This window comes from Ambystoma mexicanum, chromosome 5p, assembly GCF_040938575.1.
Source record: "Ambystoma mexicanum isolate Mex_15411 chromosome 5p, UKY_AmexF1_1, whole genome shotgun sequence".
Taxonomy (NCBI): domain Eukaryota; kingdom Metazoa; phylum Chordata; class Amphibia; order Caudata; family Ambystomatidae; genus Ambystoma; species Ambystoma mexicanum.
The window spans coordinates 956,588,284-956,609,332 of NC_090930.1; the positions used below are offsets into that span (position 1 = coordinate 956,588,284).

The 21,049-nt window shown below is 45.2% G+C and overlaps 1 protein-coding gene across 1 annotated transcript in view; it reads right to left on the bottom strand.

The window, feature by feature from the left end:
• Positions 1–21,049, bottom strand: part of SPMIP7 (sperm microtubule inner protein 7) — a 377,515-nt gene that overhangs the window by 308,178 nt on the left and 48,288 nt on the right. The window contains exon 3 of the mRNA XM_069613424.1: positions 16,576–16,673. Within this exon, the coding sequence (XP_069469525.1) occupies positions 16,576–16,673 (98 nt within the window). The remainder of the gene's footprint in view (positions 1–16,575; positions 16,674–21,049) is intronic.

Genomic DNA, 21,049 nt, shown 5'->3' on the forward strand with positions numbered 1-21,049 from the left:
CAGTTCACGCATCAATGCCGGTAATGTGGTCACATACCTTTTCAAATACAAAAGTCTGTATTTGGCATATGGTGCCATTTTATGGGCCTTAATTCTTCTTGCAAGCCCTACATTTCCTGGCGAAGGCTTCCATTGAGAGAGAAAATATAAGTGAAGAAAGAGGGCAGCCTTGATAGCAGCCTCTGAAGATTTGTATAGGATCTGTCAAAGTCCCATTGATTTTAATTCTAGTAAAGGGATCAAAAAGACGGCCTGAATCCAACCCATTCATTGTGGTCCAAATCCAAAAGAGATAAGGGTGTTTTGAATGAATCCCCAATAAACTCAATTTAAAATGCCTTCTTGCTGTCTAGGTTTAAGATAGAGAAGACCACCCCTGATCGTCTGCCCAATTCCATGAGATAAACCATTCTGTGGGTGTTACAGTCAGCCTCAAGCAAAGATGGCAACACCCTCATCAGCTGAGTGGTCAAAATCTTAGAGTGCCTCTTGGCATGCACATTTATCAAAGCAATGGGTTTGCATGCACCACACTTGAACAAAGACAGTCAGAGTACACTGTACCTTCCTTCCCCATGGCTCAAGAGGTGGATTCCTGGGAGCCTATGGAGAGAAGACCAGTGCAGGACTACAAAGTCTTACCAGAGTAGAGACACAAGACTGTGAGCACCAATGTAGCAGTCCACTCCGCAGATGTCAAACCAATGGGACAAAGAGGGCTGCCCTTCCCCCCCACCCACCACCAGTTTTGAATTCCTGGACTATAAGGCAACATTACTGCACACAGAATCAGAGCAGCGGAGAGTTTTGTAGTTCGGTTGCAAATTAGCTTATCGCAAGACACGCAGCACCCAGAACCTCACCGGAAAGTAATGTTAGCACCATTTTGGCAGAAGGCCAATTCACTTGTCTATAAAGGGATCCAGGAGTTTTGGGAAAGTGTTGGAGTCAGGAGTTGGAGACATAGTGAGCAGGAGAGTGTGTGGTGCTGCATGCTAGAGACAGAAATTAGGTGGCAGCGAAGGAAAAGAAGGTGGCAGAGGAGAAGACAGAGGTAGTCAAGAGTAAGGGGAGTGGAGCTAAAGGAGGGAGATCGAAACGAGGTGGTGAAAATCACAACCAGGGGACGAGGGGTGAAAGAGGAAGAGAGAGACTTTCAAGAGGAAGAGGATTGAACACCGGAAGGGGAGGAGATGGTGATGAACATGATCAGGGGAGGAGAAGGGAAGATAGGTGAGAGAGATAAAGAGATGAGAAAAAAGGAGCGAGGAAATGAAGACAAGGTGGTGGAGAAGTCTAAAAGGAATCAATAGAAGATGTAGGAGTATGAGAGAACCAGCTAGAGTATCTAAGAGAATTAAGAGGCAGAGGAAAGAAAATTGAAGAAGGAAGGATTGTGAAATGTTGAGGAAGGAAGGCAGAGAGAGATAGAGAAGTCGGGCAGAAGTCTGGAGAGAATAAGGAGGACGTGGTGCCAAAGTCAAGGGGCAAGATACTACCAGGGTGGTTTAGCCCAACTGCTAGGATAGAATGTGGAAGGTAGCCAGCACTGAGTCAGGTAAGCCTCACAACCCTAAGAATCAGCACAACCTTAACAAAGATTCAATGAAGACAGACATCTGATCCCCGATCAGAATACCCAGATTACCAAGGATAGTGGTGCCAATTCCACACCCTACAAGAAGTAAGATCACAACAACTTTAAGGAAGCCAAGCATCAAACTGCAAGGGCCAAGAAAGAAGTGCTGGGGCACTTTAAACACAAAAGTCTATGAGTGGCTTTTTGAACGCCTGTTGGTGCAGAATAAGGGAAAGAAGCAAGGACTGAAAGTTTGGGGTCCTCCAGACACTCAATTTATTTATGTTCCTTTGAGTTCCCACTACGTTATCACAGTTCTACCTAACATGTTGGCATTTCTGTTGTTTAACTAAATACCATGAACCTTTTGCCCTTCACTTCCATTTTTCTGTCAATCACTTGGTCATGAATCCTCTAAAATGGTTTGAAAAGCTGTTGCTGGATTCTCAAAGCTGCAGGCTGTATTTAGAATCCTCAAGGTTAGATATTGCATTTAGTTGTTATCACCAAGGAGGCTCACCTTCTTGCGAAGAAACCCAGTTGCAGCTTTTTTGCTGTCCGTAAAATGCATATTTGGATGCCATGCTTAACCCTGAACAATTCCTACTGGTTCCTTCTGGCCTGCTGGATTCCTTGTGAGCCTGGATTCTATTCGAAGTAAAGCTACCAGTACCAGGACAAACATTTTAAAAAAATCTTGACTAACAGAGCTACTCAAGCCTGATAATAGGCAAAGCAGTTCTGCAAAGACAGCTTAACCCAGTGGTAATGTGTGAGATCATTGTAAGATTGAATTGGAAACAAAAGAACAGCAGGGCTCTAGAGTTTTCAAATGTCAAATGCGAGCATCTCATCGATTCCTGATGTTTGCTTTACTGAATGTACATATATATCAAAACTACAGTACAAGAATGCAAATTAAACCAGGCCTAGATGAGCAAATCAAGTCTGAAATGAGACAGCTTTGGCAAGCTAGTCAAGCAAATTGCACAAATTAGAAAACAATCACAGTGCGCATAACTTGGCAGGCCATTCCATTTGGAATACAAAGTTAACTAAAATATTTGACTCTTATTCACAACTCTAAACCTCGTCCATGTTAACCTTCGAAAATAGCACAAACAAAAAAGATGCATCTCTTTTTCAAACTGTAACAAGCCATGTGTTTCTTTCTGTAAAGTTGTACCAATGTAAAACTCAACACAGTTTTTTCTAGTTTCTATCACTTTATGCTGGACATTTTGAGAACTGGAACAACTACCGCTAGTTGTCAAAGAGCAAGTGTGAGTTGTTTAGCCTGCACTGATTTTTGGACCTGGTATTGGTAAATGCTGGACTTTGAGCTCCAGAACGAAATGCGATTTGAGCTAAAAAGCGAAGAATCAGTTGGACAGTTCCTACACAATTGAGGGCAATGTAATCAGTCTGTTCCAGATCCAATGCCACACTCAGAGATCTCTAGTTAATGTGTCACAGGTGAGTAGCAACTGCAGTTGATCTTTTGTTCTGCAATGAGGCAAGGGGACTATGTTACAAATACCACAAACAAAGCCCTCAACTAGACCCACAGCAGGTGGTTGTAGTCCATCCAGTCCTATGTTGGCCTTTCGTTGTTGGTAGTTGTAGTTTTGCTTTTTCAACCATAAATCCGGGACTACACGTCCCAGAATGCAAAGAAAAAGACAGAACTGGATGGACTACATCCACCTGACATGGGTAAAGTTTAGGGCTAGGCCAGAATGCCAAACAGAGGTCAGACTGTATGTAATAGAAACATTCATGTCATCATCAAAATAATCATGCTGGACATGGTTAGTTCGGTTCTAAGCATTTCCAAATCCAGGAAGACACAGGGGCAGAAGTACAGGAAGTTTAAATTGTTTCCCTGGGATAACACAATTGGCCCTACTGGGTAACGGTTCCAAGTGATTGCATCGAATGCAAAAGCAGCAAATGCAAAACCATTGAAAAAAATGCATAGAAAAAATTCATTTTTAAAAAAAATGTTTAATGCCCCCCAAATCCCGTTTTTACCCCTTAAAACCCATTATAGAAAAAAAAACTTTACCTTAAAAAAAATGCATTTTTTCGATGCATTTTTTTCGATGCTTTTGCATTCAATACTATGTATTCGATGCAATGCCTGGATACCCTGGGTAACATTAGGTATAGGGCTGGGATTTCCAGGGTACAAAGCAAACAACTCAATCACTATTACACATACTCTTCAGATTAACCAAGTTGCCTCATGTCAGGACAAGAGCGTTCTTCTGTATTCCCTGACTTTTTCTCCTGCATTTAAATTGGATAATCACAAAGCAAAAGATGTAAACGGGGCTGGATAGCTACTCATGCCTGAAATGGGACCACTTGAACGCTTTAGAATGTCTAGATGAAAACTGATTTTGCTTCTCAGCCATTTGATAAAAGAATTAACACATCAAAAATAGCTCTAGCGCTGCAAAAGGCAGTGGCATGATGTGAAGTGATGCAGTGCCCAGTTCTAGTGATTCTTGGTATATTGCCTTACATAAAAGCATCTATATTACAGAGAGGGGACAGCAGAAAGAGGAGTTCACCTATTGGCTGCCTTAGTATGTCTGGATCGAATGGGTGTTGCTAGGTCTGGCAAAGAGCTGGGGCTATGCTAATGTCGTGACCATTGGGACTCGGGGATAGCTACATTTTGGTTGTAGACCCAGTGCTTCTATCCAGGGCTACAACCAAGAGACCCAGGGCTATAGCCTCCTCAGCCAACCCCTAGCAACGCCTCTAGGCCTGAGTGATTCAGCTCTTTGTGACCCAATCTGCCCAGCTCATAGGTCCACCCACTCACACCCAAGGCTCAACCAATTTAAGTCTGGGGGCCTGTTAGGGAGAATTCTTTGTTTAGGCTGAATTTCCTAACCTAGTGAGTCCCCCAGCAGCTTTGCTGGATTTTTGGGGTTTATTTTTTTCTCCTGCCAAGAGTGAGACTCTTTTACCCTCACTCTTGGGCATGATTTGAGTGTGTTTCTTTGAATCTAGATGTGTTTAATGGGCTATGGGGTCTTTTACTCCAGAGGGCTTCATGTGTTTTTGTGATGTGTGTTACACAGCACCCTCCGTGCAATAGCACAGGGGTGTCATAGTGACCCCCCAGTATAGACTCCATACCCTGGGACTGACTACTGTCTCCCAGGGCATGTAAAGTCACCATTGACTTTACTAGTCTTAAATTCTGAACAGAACCAGTACAAACCATCATATTGTGGACGTACTGGCTGGGGCAATTCGATTGCCCCAGGATCTGTTAGTCGAGAGGGCACGTCTCCGTCCCCCCTGATCGAGTTTTGGCTGGTGGCAGTGGATACTACTTTTTATATTCAACCGCAATTATTTTCCTATGGGATTTCCCATTGTTTTAGGCTACTATCTTTATTTAATTATTTACGGTAGCCTCGAACATACCGCCGGTTTATTGAATTAATAATAATTCTCCGGTTGGCATTTTTTGCCAAAACTTGATTCTAAAATGGCGTTTGTGTTCTCTTCTGTGACTCCAACCCAAGTCGAGCCCTTTGTTCCACTTTTTGGCGGGCTTCTCCACAGAAGCCCTCCAAAGTGGTGCCACTCTGTCTGGGGTACTTAGGAGGGGTGGAGGGGAATTTAGGCACCCTGGACTGAGTTGCCTAGGCAACTCCAGTCGCACTCCATCCTGATTGGCCCAAGTGGTGAGCCGGCCGGCTCACCACTTAGCATGTTTGAGTGACAGCTAGGCTGAGTGAATGGGGGTTTGCTGCATAAAAGCAGGGCTTTGGGGACTGGAACTTCAGAAGTCGCCACAGGACCTAAGAATCCGACGAGGGAGAAGCTGAGCCGACCTGCCACGACACCACCACCGGTGGAGCCCTGCTGGACTGCCTCTCCACTTTTCCCAACGACAGAGAAGATCTCCCGCCGGAGAGTCTTCTTCCTTTGACCGGTGGGAATAACCAGTTTCACCGTCTTTTCACCTTCCCGACGTACCTCGTGGCCGCCTTGCCTGTGCCAAGCACCCCGGCAACCGGGATACCACGTTTTACCACGACCGCGAAACAAAGGTACCACCTTTAACCGGAAAACTCCGTGGCTGGTTTCTGCCCTGGTAGTGCAACGACATTCATCTTTCCTCCAAGTCGAGATCTTCTCTTCCCCTGGAGGATGACTCAACTTGCACCCACTACCAGGAACAACTGCCACCGCTGGAGGATCCTTCCCACTTAAGGTACCGTGTTCCGCCTGGCTTCCCTTGCTACCGACTGTACGGGGTAGATTTAGCCCCCGGCTTTCGAACCTGGGTTAGTCTGGGACACCCTGGCTAAACTTTCCTAAAGCCTCTCTAAACTCTTTTTGAACCCTCTGCAAGACTTTCTAATCCTAGTGTAACTGTGTGATCTTGGGCACATTTGTGCTCTGCTCTCGCTAAGAGTGGGCCCAGCCTTTGGACTTTGGCTCACCAGTGACTTTTGCTCTTCTGCCTTGCTAACAGTGTTCCTGAATCTTAGAGTGGTGTACCTTTCCATATTCTGTCTTTTTCCCTCCCTTTTTCACAAACTTATTGGAGTGCAATCTAGTTAAGTGCTCACCTCTGTATGAAAATCAGTGGTTTTTTACTGTGACTTATCTGATAAGGAAAAAGGGGTGTATATATTACAATAGTAACTGTGTTTATAATATTTTACAATAAGAGTGCTGGAGTGTTTCAACTGTGTGTTTTTAAATAAATAATTATATACTTTGATACCAAAGCTCTGGTAAGTGTTTGCTTGTATTATTGTATCTGAGTGCCTATTGTGTATACTTTGCATACTGCCTAACTCTTCTTGAGGGAAGTATGACTGCTCAGCCACAGCTACCAGGTAAATCTGGGTGGTGCGGACTGCTACCAAGTGGGTTTATTGCCAACACCTGTAGTCTTAAATCTTTTGCAGTGGTCCCTAAGGGAACTGCACAGGTTTTTGCCTAACAGGGCCTCATTACGATTATGGAGGTAATGAAAAAAGGAAGGCGGAATGGCATTACCGGCATCGTTAACGGGTCCGGGCCATTAGGAGCCGACAACCCGCCAATACCGTCATCGCCTATACCGTGCCCCTTCTTACCGGCATGCGCGCGTACACGTACCCCTTCACGACGCCAATACCGGGATGCCGCTAACAGGAGGACATCACAAGTTACACGGACATGCACTTACCGGCATCCTGATGGCAGTAATTAGGGCCTGCAGGACAGCGGCAATACAGGCATCGCAGACCACACGCAAATAGCAACCTCAAGTGCAGGCAACTGCCACAGGTGCACACAATCACCACAGGTGGAGTCAATGGAGCCTGTCCCAGTACAAACGGAGTATACTCACACACCACACCCCTTCCTACACCAAAATGATCCCACTAGCTGTTGCAATCATGGGGCTGGAGGACATGGCTGTACTGCTACAACAACAGCAACAACAGCAACAACAACTACAGCTACAACAACAGGCAGCACAGAGGAGACGCAGGAGGAGAAGGAGTGTGAGACAGGCCCAGCAAGTCCCACCAGTGCAGCCAGTGGTACCACATAGGCAGCCACCAATCCCTCGCATCAGACCCAGTCCATTCAATCTAACCCCTGAGCATATCCACACCCTGTATCGGTTGGACCGGGACACCATCACCACCATAGTGGACATGATACACGACATCGTCAGCCTGATAGAAATCTGCACTGCCATCCCCCCTCTACTAACGGTGGTGCCTGTGCTCCACTTCCTGGCCACAGGTACCTACCAGCACACAGTGGGCCAGCTGCATGGCATATCACAACCACTCCTGTCCCGCATGATGCCCTCCTGAAGCATGCAAGCATCCACATTTACCTACCACGTACTGGCCAGGAGCTCGCTGACACCAAAGTAGGCTTCCATGCACTGGCAGGCACGCCCAATTGCGTCGGTGCCCATGACTGCACCCATGTAGAATTGGTTGCCCCTCATGCCAATGAGGTGGTGTACCGCAATCACAAGCAATACCACTCCATCAATGTGCAGGTGGTATGTGACTCCAGCAAGATCATCACACATTGTTGCGCCCAAGATCCCCATCACACATTGTTGCGCCCGAGATCCCGGATCTACACATGATGCCATTGTGCTGCGTAACTCCACGCTACCCTGCTACATGGAGAGACATGCTGAACGATGTGCCTGGCTGCTTGGTGAGTTGCCTGACTGGCCCATGGCAGTGCATCGGGGTTGTGAGGTGGGGGGATGCATACTCCACCTGGGTGGGATTGGGGGGATGCATACTGCACCTGGGTGGGATTGGGGGGTGCATACTCCACCTGGGTGGGAACGGGCAGTGAGTGGACAATGTACTCAGAGCTAAACACAGTTGACCTGAACATCCCAACCCGAACATGACACATCGATGCCATACATAAGACCAATGCCGTACATCAATGACAACATGCAAGACGCACAAGCAGGCCACCATGGGTTTGTCAAGCGATGCATGACTAAACATGATTACAACTGTGCCAATGTCGCTAGTGTGATTAGGTACAGAGTAGCATACACTGCAATTATGGGTGGCAAGACATCGTTCCGCATCCACAGTACATACGCATCAGGATGCAAGTGAACACCCTGCATCATCTGTATAACGCAATCCACACTAGCAGACCATATTGCAGTACACAATGCATCAAATGAATCTGTGTGCATACATACAGGGACATGTGCATGTCAACACCAAATATCTGCGGCCATAGCCGTGAATCCTAAAGGTGTCAGCTCAGATTGACTCACACATATCTCTTTGTGCTCCCATGTAGGTGATGGAGGCTATCCCTTGAAGCCGTGGCTACTTACCCCTGTGCGGAACCCGTGTAACAGGCATGAAGAGGAGTACAATCGGGTACATACCCGTGTCGTTATTGAGCAGACCTTTGGCCTAGTGAAGGCAGGGTTCCGCTACCTAAGCAGGTCTGGTGGAGCACTCCTTTATGGCCCTGAGAAGGTGGCAAAGATCACCATGGTCTGTGTCATGCTGCACAACATGTGCATCCGGAGAAATGTACCACTGCCACCTGACATTGACATGCATGCACCGGGTGAGGATGATGAGGATGATGATGGAGGAGAAGTAGCACCCCTGCCAGTACGTGATGCACAAGATGGTCGTGATGTACGCCAATCACTGATTGACGATTATTTCTGAACCACAGGGACGTTGATGGTTATGTGTCAGTGCTACACTGAGCACTGGGAAGGTGCGGAAATGGATGTCATGTATTGAATGGACACACACGAAATGAACAATGTCCAGGCATTAAATGATATTGAACACAACAGGTATATTAAGAAAAATTACAAAACAGTGCTTCCTCCCTCCACCACTCACACACCCTTCTCCCTCCCCCTTAAACACCCAAACACCACATACCCCCCCAAATACCGCATACCCCCAATAAACACCCCATACCCCCCAATAAACACCCCGTTAATCCCCTCTACACCACCAACACCACCTCCCCCCTCACCAATCCCACACTATTTCTGGGCTTTTTTTGTGTCCGGGGGCAGCATTTCTGGCTGCCTTGCACTGCGCCTCATCATCTGCACAGGGCTGGAGGGAGCAGAGCTTGCAGGTGTGGACAATGGAGTGGATGCGGATGGGATTTGCCCCGCCAGTGCAGGTTGTTGGCGCTGCATGTGTTGGAGCATGCTGGTTAAGGCCTGTGTGACGGTCCCCAAACTGTTAGGATCATGATTGCACTTGAATTTATGGCCGCAATGGTCCCAGCATTGGCCTCACGGATCTCTCGGCATGTTTCCTCGCCATCAGCCACATATTGGCGCACTAGGTCGATCATCGAGTCTGCCGGGCCTCTACCCTTGACATGCGTGCCTCCATGTCAGTGGGGGCTGTGGAGGTAGAGGGTGCTGCAGCTGGGTGGGTCATTGCAGGGCTGGCCTCTGGGGTGGTTGTGAGATCTGGACTGTGCAGTTGAACTGCAGAATCCAGCATCGGGATGGACAGTGTTCCCTGAGTGGTGTGTTGGGGTAGACGGGGGGCTTGGTGTGTGGGGACATTCCACATGGATTGTGCCATCAAGGTCCTCGCACTCCTCCGCTTCCACATCCACATCGCTGAGTGGGGCTGTGGCTGCTGCCGCACCCACTGAACGTGTGGCAGCGGACTGGGTGCCATCAGCCTCCCCTTCAGCTGTTGTTGGCAGCTCAGTAGTCGCAGTCTCGTCCGCAGCTGTGGTTTCCTCATGAGCCTGCCTGGCCTGTGCACGTGCGCTGGGTTGCACTGTGGGCCGCGGTGCTGCCCCAGAGGTGGAATGGCCAGTTCCCTGTGGTCTGGCGCTGGTTGTAGATGGCCTTGGGGCAGGGCCCTGACTTTCACCTTCTGCATCAGTGCATGTGAGGGAAGAAGAGAGGCAGGGCATCAGTGATGGTGTTACATGCAAGATGCATGAGTTGGTGGTGTACAGTATTTATTTTCTCATGCATTGCAATCTTATAGGTGTGTCACACAGGGTAGTTTCAAGGGGGGGGCATATTGGCATAAGCCGTGGCATCTCCATTCGGCACAGATGTGTACCAGGTGGCATGCCATTGTATTGAGGTTTGTGTGATGTATGACATGCAAATGGTCCCTGTGTGTTGGGTGTCTGTTGTTAATGGGATTGGCACACAACATGCATTTCATTGTGGCAGGGTTTGGACCTCCATCTGGACATGGATCTGTATATGTGTATATGATGGGCCATGCATTGGCTTGGCTTGGCTCACTTTCACATCAGTTGTACTACGTCATGGTTTGGCCTACTGGAGTTTGCAGGGTCACTCACCTCCATCTCCCGATGTCGCATCACCTGTCTCCATTTCGCCAAAGCCCTCTATGGACTCCATTTGGATGGTCGTGCTGCAGGTTTCTTCCCAGCGCATCAGTTTCACTGGTGAGTGGGCACCCCCGCCTGTGGCCATGGCCTCCCTGCGACTGCTGGACAGGATGTTCCGGACCCTGAGACGGAGGTCGTCCCATCTTTTTTTACACTCTTTGGCTGTGCGGAGGTTGGTGCCAACCGTTGAGACCTTGCGCGCAACCTCCTCCCAGATTTCTTTCTTTCACATCTGAATTTCCCTTTTGAGGTTGTTAGCAAATACCTCTTCTGCATGGGCTGCAAGGGTATCAGCCAGCATGTTTAGCTCCTCATCGGAGAAGCGCTTCTTGCGCAGGCAGAGGGTAGTTTTGCGGGTAGCCTTAGACAGCTGGATGCTATGGCCCTGCTCTCTCCTCTGTAGCACTGCTGGATTGAGGGGATTGCAATGGATTGTGTTTTTAAAGATGGCCACCGGTGCATTTACCATTCCGACGCAATGACGTTACTTCCGGGTCTGGTATTACGAGCCCGGTATTAGAATGTTGTTATTACCGGGTTGTTATTAAGGGGTTGCTCCTTGGCGGAGGCGGTATTGGCGGGTCCTGTGATGGCGCTATCAGGGGGTTGGAGGGCCTTTAGCGGCATGGCAGTGTAGCCATTACCGTCATGAGGGTTTTGCGTGCTCGCGCACTTGTAATCAGCCGCTATTAGCAGCGTCAAGGGTACACGGACGCGCTAATACCTCCATGCCGGCAATGACTCCGTTTTTAGCGGGCATCTCGTAATGAGGCCCTGGGTGTGATTGGGAGGAGTGGTGGGAGGACTAAATTGTAGAAAAACACTGTAAGTAGTTCAGTGTGCACTTAGGAAAAAGGCGTGTGAGACATGGAGTCTTACGATATGCAATCTCCTGAGTGGGCCAGACGACATTCTTATGTAGTCATTTTGGGGCTCCTGCAGAAGTGAGGCATAACCCATTCTTGGAAATACAGTCCTTGTGGTCTTTTTCCTGATTGAGGTACAACTAATTATGGAATATGTGTTAAACCTGGGGCCACTGTGCAGGTATACAGAATACACTGTGGGCATTCCCACTGGAGCACTGATAAGAAGTCAGAGTACATTCTGGGAAATGCAGTCCCATGGGGCATCTGTAGTGAGTGAAGTACATGCATTCTGGCATTTGGTGTGTAAGCCATATCATTGGAGACCGCTTCCAAATTTTAAATTAATTCAAGCAATACCATCAAGTAAAAAGGCTACCATCCTAGAGGTTACGACTCCTAGGCTTGAAAAGGTTTCGAAAACAGCACCTCAGACTTAACAGGTTTGCATTTCAGGCTTCACCACTATGGATCACGTCCCTCCTCATTTCTGCCTACTAGTCCAATCCTCTTATTCACTCGCATGACACCAATCTGTATCCCCTCCATATATCCACCGCCACTTCCCTCCCATTTGCACCTCATGTGTCCTTTACGATAATTATGCCTCTTGTCATTATGTGCTCTGAAGAGACAAATTGTTCTGCGCAGGTTTAAATAAATAATACATTTTATGTTGTTTCAAGCAAATAAGGTTATTACTGGCATGTGACAGTATTACCTATGCATATGAGTCTCAATCTGAGCTGTGATTATTTTAACAAGCCTACAGACCCAAGTTGTGCAGTCAGATTTTATAACACTGTGTAGACAGAATATGAGGTATTGCTATCTGACGATGGTAGGGTAGCACCAGCTTTTTTATTTTTGTAAATAATAAAATGATGCGGGTCATCCATCTCAGGAGGGTGGTCTGCTAATTTCACCAGACTCCATGCCAAAAGCATAGTGTAAACACGTGCCCTGCTGCACCAGTAACCTGATCTGCAGAGCCTGCTCTCCAGTGGTACAGAGCAGGTTCAGATGTCACAGGTTCCCTGTTTGACAGCTGCTGTGACAGCAAAGCCACTGCATTTCAGAGGCTCCATTTAAATCTGTACCTCTGTTCCAAAACCACACAATTATGATAAACTATCACGCTGGCAGTAGGATAATCTGGAAATAAAAGCCATATCTAGGTTCTGGTATGTAATGGGTCATCTAATTATTAGGAACCACGTCTGATTTGTAACATAGCAGTGTCATCCCTGCGAGCTCTGACAGCAATGGTATGCTATGTGGATTTCACGCAGCTACATGTCTACATTCCAGTGAATCACAAAATGGGCAGGATGCCTGCCTCCATTGACTCTCTGGTAGGGAAAGTAACACCTACCATGCAAGACCTGGCATCTCGCAGCAAGGGATGCCCAGAGAGACTGGCTTCAAAAGGTCAATGCCATAAAAAGGTCTGCCTCACAATAGGGGTTTTACACCAAAGGGCATTGGAAGTGCAGGGCTAGAGAAGGGAGCATGTTTAGAAAGATAGGCAGAGCACAAGGAAGAAATGGTTCATCCAACCTGATTTTCTGTGGGATTTTCTTTCCTTCTGGTCCCCCACGCGTCCTGCACAGCAAAGAACTTTGGTAATAATGCAGAAAGGCATAGGTCATTTGTTATCTTAACGAGGATTGGATGCCTTAAAGCAGGCTTCCTTTTAACCAATCCCCTGTGGCTTGTAGTCTTTATAGGGATGGGTTCTTCCCCTGTCTCTTTGGTTCATTGCTGAACTGCAAGAAGACTTCACTTGGACCTTTTTGGGAAAGTTGATCTTTCCAAAGTCTAAGCCATTGAGTTCCAGGGAAGATGCAAGCTCTGCTCCTTACCTGCCCCCAGGGCAAATTCATGATGAACTGCTGCTGGAGCAATATCTGCCTTCACTGGTTCCCAGAACTTCACTGGGGGGGGGGGGGGTGGAGCAGGGGATGAAGGACCCCTCCAGTTGCTAACCCGCCTCCAACATATTTGCAGAATGAGATCAAGGATGCATCTTACCCCTGAGCCCCTGGATTGCGACTCATAGCAACAGAAGGAGAAAAGCAGCTGGTTTCCTGCATTTCTATCATGGCGAACTGCATTGAACCATCATCGGAACACGCGGTGCTGACTTTGGCACTTCTTCAAAACTCTTTCACCACTATTGCTGCTCCCCAAACTAGTTCACCACTGCACCATGCCTGCTGAGTGTGTCGATTCCCCCAGCTCAAACAAGAATGTCACCACTGCGAATTCTCTGACCCGCCACATTTCAAACAGCACCACAAACCAACACAAACTCAAACACAGAACTGACTCTGGTGTCCGTTCGACTCACACCCTCCAACTCTGCACCGAACCGCAAAAAGTTCCATTGTGGACCTGACTCATTGCCTTTACCCCATCTAGATTGCCACAACTCACTGTATCCGAAACTGGTCCGACCCGCTCACACAATGAAAAGAAGCCTGGTTAAATGCCGCAGAACTGCCAATAACTAAGAAAGGTACTATTGGAAGGCTGCAGTCCGCCTGCTCCTTTTTGTTTGGGACACTAGAACCCTTTTGCACCTTTTCCTCAAAGACATATCATTTTTACTGTCAATGAACTGATTTATTGCCTTTTCCTCCTTGATAATCCAGAGGGCTGCATTTTTCTGTCTTTCTCTACCGTAGTGGATTTGTATTAGTATTTTCTAGTACAGTTTGTGTTGCTTTTTGGTGTGCTTAATTAAAGAATATATATTTCCAAAGAACCTTGATTGGACATTCCTTTATTTTTCACTGTTGCACCATTGCTATTTGGGTTGCTTCTGTGTCACATTCATACCCCTCTTAAGAGTATTACCACAGAAGGCGAAGGATGTATATCTCTTATCTGTGCCTGTTTCTCCTTTATGATTGGGTTCACTGCTGTTTTTATAGAAGTGTGAGGGCTGAGTAGGCAGTTTAGCCACTGCCCATCCATGTCTCCTGTAGGGCAGTAGTCATGGCATCATACAGAACGGCACATTCTCAGATCCTATTAATTAATTAAGGACCATGTAACAGCACTTTATGTGGCATCAACACACAATGAGGCACTTTTCATAATTTAAGCCCTAACCTAGACATATGCTGTCGGTATAGAGGAATATGTGACTTTTTACCTAGCATATAATATCAGTATCGAGGCATTTAATTTAATTCTTCATCAATTCATCATCTGGCCCTTGACGACAATATCTGTTTACGCATGGATGCCCCTGGATGGACGTACTTAGAAACATGAGACTGCTTTTAATAAAGCCAGACAAATTAGCTCTATCAGTGCATGTTATAAATATCTACATCTTGAAAATTAATCATTTATTTAATTTGCTGTAGCACTGTACCTTTGCCAATCACATCACATGCTGCAGGTTACTAGTTTTGTATTTAACCACACTGCAGGTGAGCTACGGAAGCCACAGGGTGTCTGTGGTGAGCAGAAAAAGGGCATTTTTGCAGGGGCAGCCCCTAAATATATCTTCCCAATGACTGAACCCAAGATAAAGTCCTTACAATCATTCTGCATTTCGTGAGTTCCAGATTGCACCAATAACTAGCAATATGATACAGCAATCTGAGTTACAATTGTAAATAAGCCTAACCAGGGACATCATTTGGGGTTCGCCAGGGGTCACAGCTGTGACCCATGAGGTCTCCCTTGCTACCCCTGTTGTCTCCCTTGCTAGCCCTAAAATAAATAAAAAGTTATTTTTAAATGTAAGGTCCTGGCTGTGGCAAGTTCCATGATCTTTGTTTCTGGAGTGGCTGGCTTTCTTGTTCAGGCCTCTGAAAAAAACAGGGCGTTCCACAGGTGTAACACTTTGAGCAGTGACCCTAAATAAGAAAGAATAGGTACAACAAATAATTTGTCTTTCTGGAATTCTATACAATAATTGCTAGACTCATTATAGGTTTGTTTCAGGCATACTTCAGGGGGTGAGTCACTGATTTAGTCTGTTCTTTAACACCTCAACTCACCCTAGCATCCTTCTGAGGTCGATAAATGAGTACCAACATAGGTTGGGTGATGTATGTATATTTGTTTTATATAAAGCGCTTAAGTTTAAGTGCTATATAATAACACATCATTATCATTTGGCCTTGGACGTCTGCTTACATTCACAGTAATTTGGTAATATGGGTCTATACATACCGATTTTACCGATACATATGGTGATCCATTCTTGTATGAAATGTATATCACATTATAGTGATATTGTAATCATATTTTTCGTAGTTTACTTAGGAACTCTATTTGATGCCAGTTCCTGTTTTGTCAAGGGGTGAAAGGTTGTGTTCCATAGCTTTCCGTGATGTCACTTCAGGGTGGGGTCAATGGTCATGTGATGTCACTTCCGCTAACCTTGGCATTTTGGTGAAATGACGTTCCTGAGCCTAACGGTATGGAAGACCAAATGTACACCTGAAGACAGTAAACACTATTCAAAAAGGCTGCCTAGTGTTTGCTCTTATCCCACACTCTGATTTACCATTTTGGGACAATCATACATACATGCTCTGTTGTATCCATTTTACGCTAGCCCACCCCTATCTACAACGGTGTCATAATTGAACAGTCAGTTGCCATTGTATTTGCAGCGTGCGACCCAGGTCAATAATCTCTCCCCTGCAGGTTCTCTCCCGGACTAATATCCACCGTGCCATTACCTGCAGACTCAGAGATAGGTCCTTCCACAGTGGAGGCACACTCAACCCTTCCATATTCACTAAGGGGAGTTTCCCTATCCAAAAACTGCTGCAGGTCTCAACAAATTCCTCTGTTGCCACTATTGGAGACAGAATTCCTAACCCTCAGGGGATAGTCACTTTGTTCTCCGCATACTCCACCATAGAAGATGGCCTAGAAGCGATTTCCTGATAGATCAAAAAAGCAAAATAATCACTATACGCGGAAGAACCATTCACATTCTCTGCAGTGCTGCTGACACACTGAAACAGACAGACAGATCAACCAGCAGAAGGAGACTGGCCATTATGCAGCATTCTGGCCATATGATATGGACTTCTGGTTGCATAGAATACGTTATAGCATTTGCAGTATTACACATTTATTTACAGACCAAACTGTTACCCATTTGATCGTCCACTCACACTTGGTCATCAGGTTCAGTATTTGAAAAGCAAGCACCCATTCAACAAAATAGATTACCTTTAGTTCAGGGTCAACTTCAAAAGAAATTTTCTGAATTAGATTATTCGTAGGACCATGAGGTTTATGAGGAATGACTTTCTCTTTGCTGGTCCAACCTGTACATTGAAAAAAATATGTTTAGTTAGGGCTTTAGCAAAAAAAAACAGCATGACAATGACATTCTCAGACTAAGCACAATAAATATGATTCAAATGCTTTCATATTTAATGTTATGAATTATATATGTGGACTAGTTGTCACTTAGAGGGCTCTTCTAACACTTTGCAGATGGGAATGATACAATCATGCCCAGACAAAAACAAGAAAACATTTTGGAGTAAAATTGAGTATTGAACAGCATATGAGGGTACACGTCTAAGATATTTCTTTAAATAATTTGCTTTAACTGGATTTTGACAACCAGGGAAATTATTGCAAAATGAACATTGTGAACACTTCAGCAGTAGACATAGATGTAAAACACTTTCCCTGCTAGACTCTTGCCATCCTTCAGGTGTCCAAGTGTTTGAATCTTACTTCGTTTGAGAAGGAAGATCCAATTGGGCTTGCAACTAGCCAAAGCCTGGGCTCTAATACCAATGCTGCTGTGTGTTATACCGCTGTTTGACAGTTGTCATATGATCAGAGTCGCTAACTGCGAGTCAGATTCTGCCCTTACTACCAGTAATGCAGAAAGATGTGTGCAAACTGCAACACAGAAATCCAAAGGTGCCTCAGATGAATGATAATTACCTCTGTTTTAGACACACAAAATAGGACAGAAACCATTTTGGGTATTAAAGCAGTAATGCATGGTAACAATAGTGGGAAAAATACACAAAGAATTTACTTTGAATATCTCTAATTCACTGTTGACTTACTTTGGGAGAAGTCTATACCTTTCACTAAAGAAATTACCCTAAGAAAATCTGACCAAAACAGTCAGGTGTAACCGGTATACAGTCTTTTCATCGAAATATGTTTCAGTGACCTGCTGTACCACTGTCTAATTAAAGCAATAGAGATGTACATAGTATGAACTGGGGTGACTCCCACGACATAATTGTGTAAATGTCGGATAGCTACTTGTGGAATTTATATGTTGGTTGTACTGCCTTTGTCCTCATCCACATAGCCCCCTGTACAAAAAAGAGGAGTTTTCTTGCTCACTTTGAATCTGCACATCCCAGACTCCAGTGACTCTACTGCTGTTCAATTTCTGAATCGCTTCCAGGAAATAAAACGTCCTCTTTTGATTGAAAATTAAGTGCTAGAAATTATTTTGTTTGAATTACAAAGTTTGACTATCACATGTCTGTAAACAACACTTTCCCATCCAAAATGCAGGAGCCCAACACTAAACATTTTTCTCTTAAATTGTCTGACATATGAACTTTAAAATTCTACTAATTCTGCAGGAAGGAAGTTAAATCATCAAAATGTCACATGGGCTCCACTAAAATAGGTGGGCATGCGAGTCATAAATCAGGCTTTCACCCAAGCATGGCATAGTCAGTGGAAAACAAAATCCTACAGAGAATCATTTTGTGAGACAAAGATAAGCAAAAACAACTATGAAAAAGAATAATTTACTAAACTAAATGTAGTCCCATGTCATTTTGTGTGTGCTTTGAATTTACTCAGAGTTGGTTATGGAAATCTCAGAGCAGGAGTAAGGAGACTGAATAAAGATGGACCTGCGGCAATTTATCACAACAAAAAACCCCAACGAACTGATCTCAAGAACCACTATGTCCAAGGTGATGGCGAAACTGGAAAAGTTATGGTTTGTGGGAACGACCATCTATAAACACATGGTACTTGTCATTAGCCGAAGAAGGGATTAGCATATTTTGAACATCGCCATGGCTGGAGTGGGTAGCATGCATCTGAAGAAGTGTATGTCAAATCAATATTTGTCCCCCCTAATCCCGCTTGCTCACCATGTGGTTAGACCCTACCGCTGAGCAGTAGGAAGTTGTCCGGGAAAATAAAATAAGCTAATGTTAATGTTTGTTCAGTTATGCTCTCTAACAGGTTTTAATTCAATCAAGGTATTCCATATTGTGGTTGCAGGGAAGCCTATGCATAATCTAACACATGTCTTGGATATGCAAAATTGTTTGCTATTGTCCAATTTCACCTATTGCCATTTTGACCTACTCCCATTTGACACATCTTTTTGATCTAATTCGGTAGGCCAAATGGTACACTTTAATTAAAAAACAATTGTGGGGTGGGGTAAGGAAATAGGTTGAGGTAGGGGGTAGTCGCAGGTGTGGAGGATCTCCCCCTGCATTAGGGGGGGCAGCAGGGGGTCTCCCTCTGCAGTAGGTCAAAGAATATGAGGTCAAGGCATTCCCCCCTTCACCTAAGGTGATCCTTCAGACACTACATAAAAACCTTTCTTTTTTTGTTTTGTTTTACTTGTAACCAAAATATGGATAGGTTGTTCTTAGTGCAAAGTAACTATAATGTCCATTCAAAAAAGTTTTTGCACTGAATTTGATAGGTTTTTAGTAGTGCAGCTTAACCATAATGTCCCTTTAACAACGTTTTTTCACTGAATTTGATAGGTTTTTACGAGTATACCCTTAGTTTGTATAGATGTGCCATACAGCATACCAAATGGATGTCGGCATACCGATGGGCTCAGTAACCGCAGGCTATGCATCTCTGCGTGGCTAGAAGCTAGCAATCAAACTGCTGGAAAAGGGAGGGGTTCTCTTACATGGTAGTACCATTCAGCAAAGACAAGGAACATATACAAAGAGCACCATGTACGTTCATTGCAAGGAAAAATTGAGTAGGTCTGCAAAGTTGGCACTAGAGAAACAAACAAAGCAAATGCATAGGGTATACACCATAATGGAATGTACCAATAAGGGAAATAATGTCTGCGTGGAACAATATTAAAGCACTGTGGCTGTACATGGGAATGAAGAAGCAAATGGCAGAGTAAGGACTGCAAAGTATTGACAGCAGAACATCGCTACAACAGAGTAAGTACACTGAAGCTTCTTCTATAATTACACAGCTTTTGTAGTGTACAATAGTGGAAAACCATGATGTTTTTTTTGTACGCAGCAATACCAAGCACCTTGGAATGGCTGGAAGAGAATTTCCCTCATGACGAAGTGAGTAAAAATAGTAACCCCATTGGTACGCAGCACAGTCTGAAAATGAACACAGTTAATATGTATTGCTTCATATATACCTAACAAATATTTTTATCTGTAGGAGGACAGGGTGGAAATGAAATGAATGCTCCACAAGCAGTACCTCTTCCACAACAACATATGGCCACATGTAAGGAGGGAAACTCTGTAAGTAACAGTCTTCACAGACTGTACGCCAAAATGGAACAATTGCTAAACAATTTAGCCGCCTTAAAAGATTTTGTGCAAGGACATAATATGGACATAATATGGAAAAATGTGGAAAAATTAAATACCACTGCCCCACCTGCACATGTACTCCTACCCCATTTCCCAACCCACCATTCCCAACGCCATCCCTGTACAAATCCCCAATTCCCTGGTGTATGTATCCATTTCAGGTACCCTTTCCCTTTCCTAATAGTGTCTATGTCAGAAATTAAAGGTGTAGATGTAAAGTGTTGCTGGGTGTGTGAGTGGCTTTTCGTTTTATTTTAAAATTCCATTATAAGTCTATAGCGCACAGTACTGTCCGGAGTGGCTGCAGTTAAGCAAAATGGAGGTTTCCCACAGTCACCGCACCTGCCCAGCGTATGAGCAATCACAATGCAGGTTTCCATATCACGCCAGTACTGGCCTCATGTCCACATCTTGTCATGCACCTTTAGTTAGTTGTGGGAGCGCACGTCTGTCCCTCCCACAACTATGCGCATGCGTATGTCATCCTTTGTGTCCTGGTAACACCGGCCCTGTGCAGCATGGTAGGAAAAAGTTGTGACGTACTTTCAGTACTTCGAAGCACAACCCACGTCCTACGGACAGCTGGGCACACAAACATTGCACTGGCTGTACCCTACAAACAACCAGCTTGTATGAAAATAGTCCCCGGACATGTGTCGCACTTTTAATAAGTCCGGGGAGGCTAAGCCTGTTCGTAGGATACCTATGCACATGCACACAAAGTATTCCGCCCAGTTAAAACATTCACGACATCATTATGTGACCGCATCCACGCTGCGCGTAGACCCTTACTTGCCGGACACACTGGGAGCCCCCAGTCATTGGAAAAGTAGTGTTTTCTGCAAAATAAGAAGTGATATTGTGAAAGTACACCCTTACAAACATCCCACACTGTGTCACTGTGCATGTAGCTATTTTTTTGAATGATTAAGGCCTGCTTTCTGGCTCCAAGAGCTGCACAGAAGCCCTACAAAAAAAACACACCTCAGAGGTGCACCACTTTCAGTTTGTGCCCTTGCAGAGCAGAGTAGGAGGCCACGTTGCTTCGTGCTGCAATTGCTTTCTCATCATTTCTACTATGCTATATTACTATG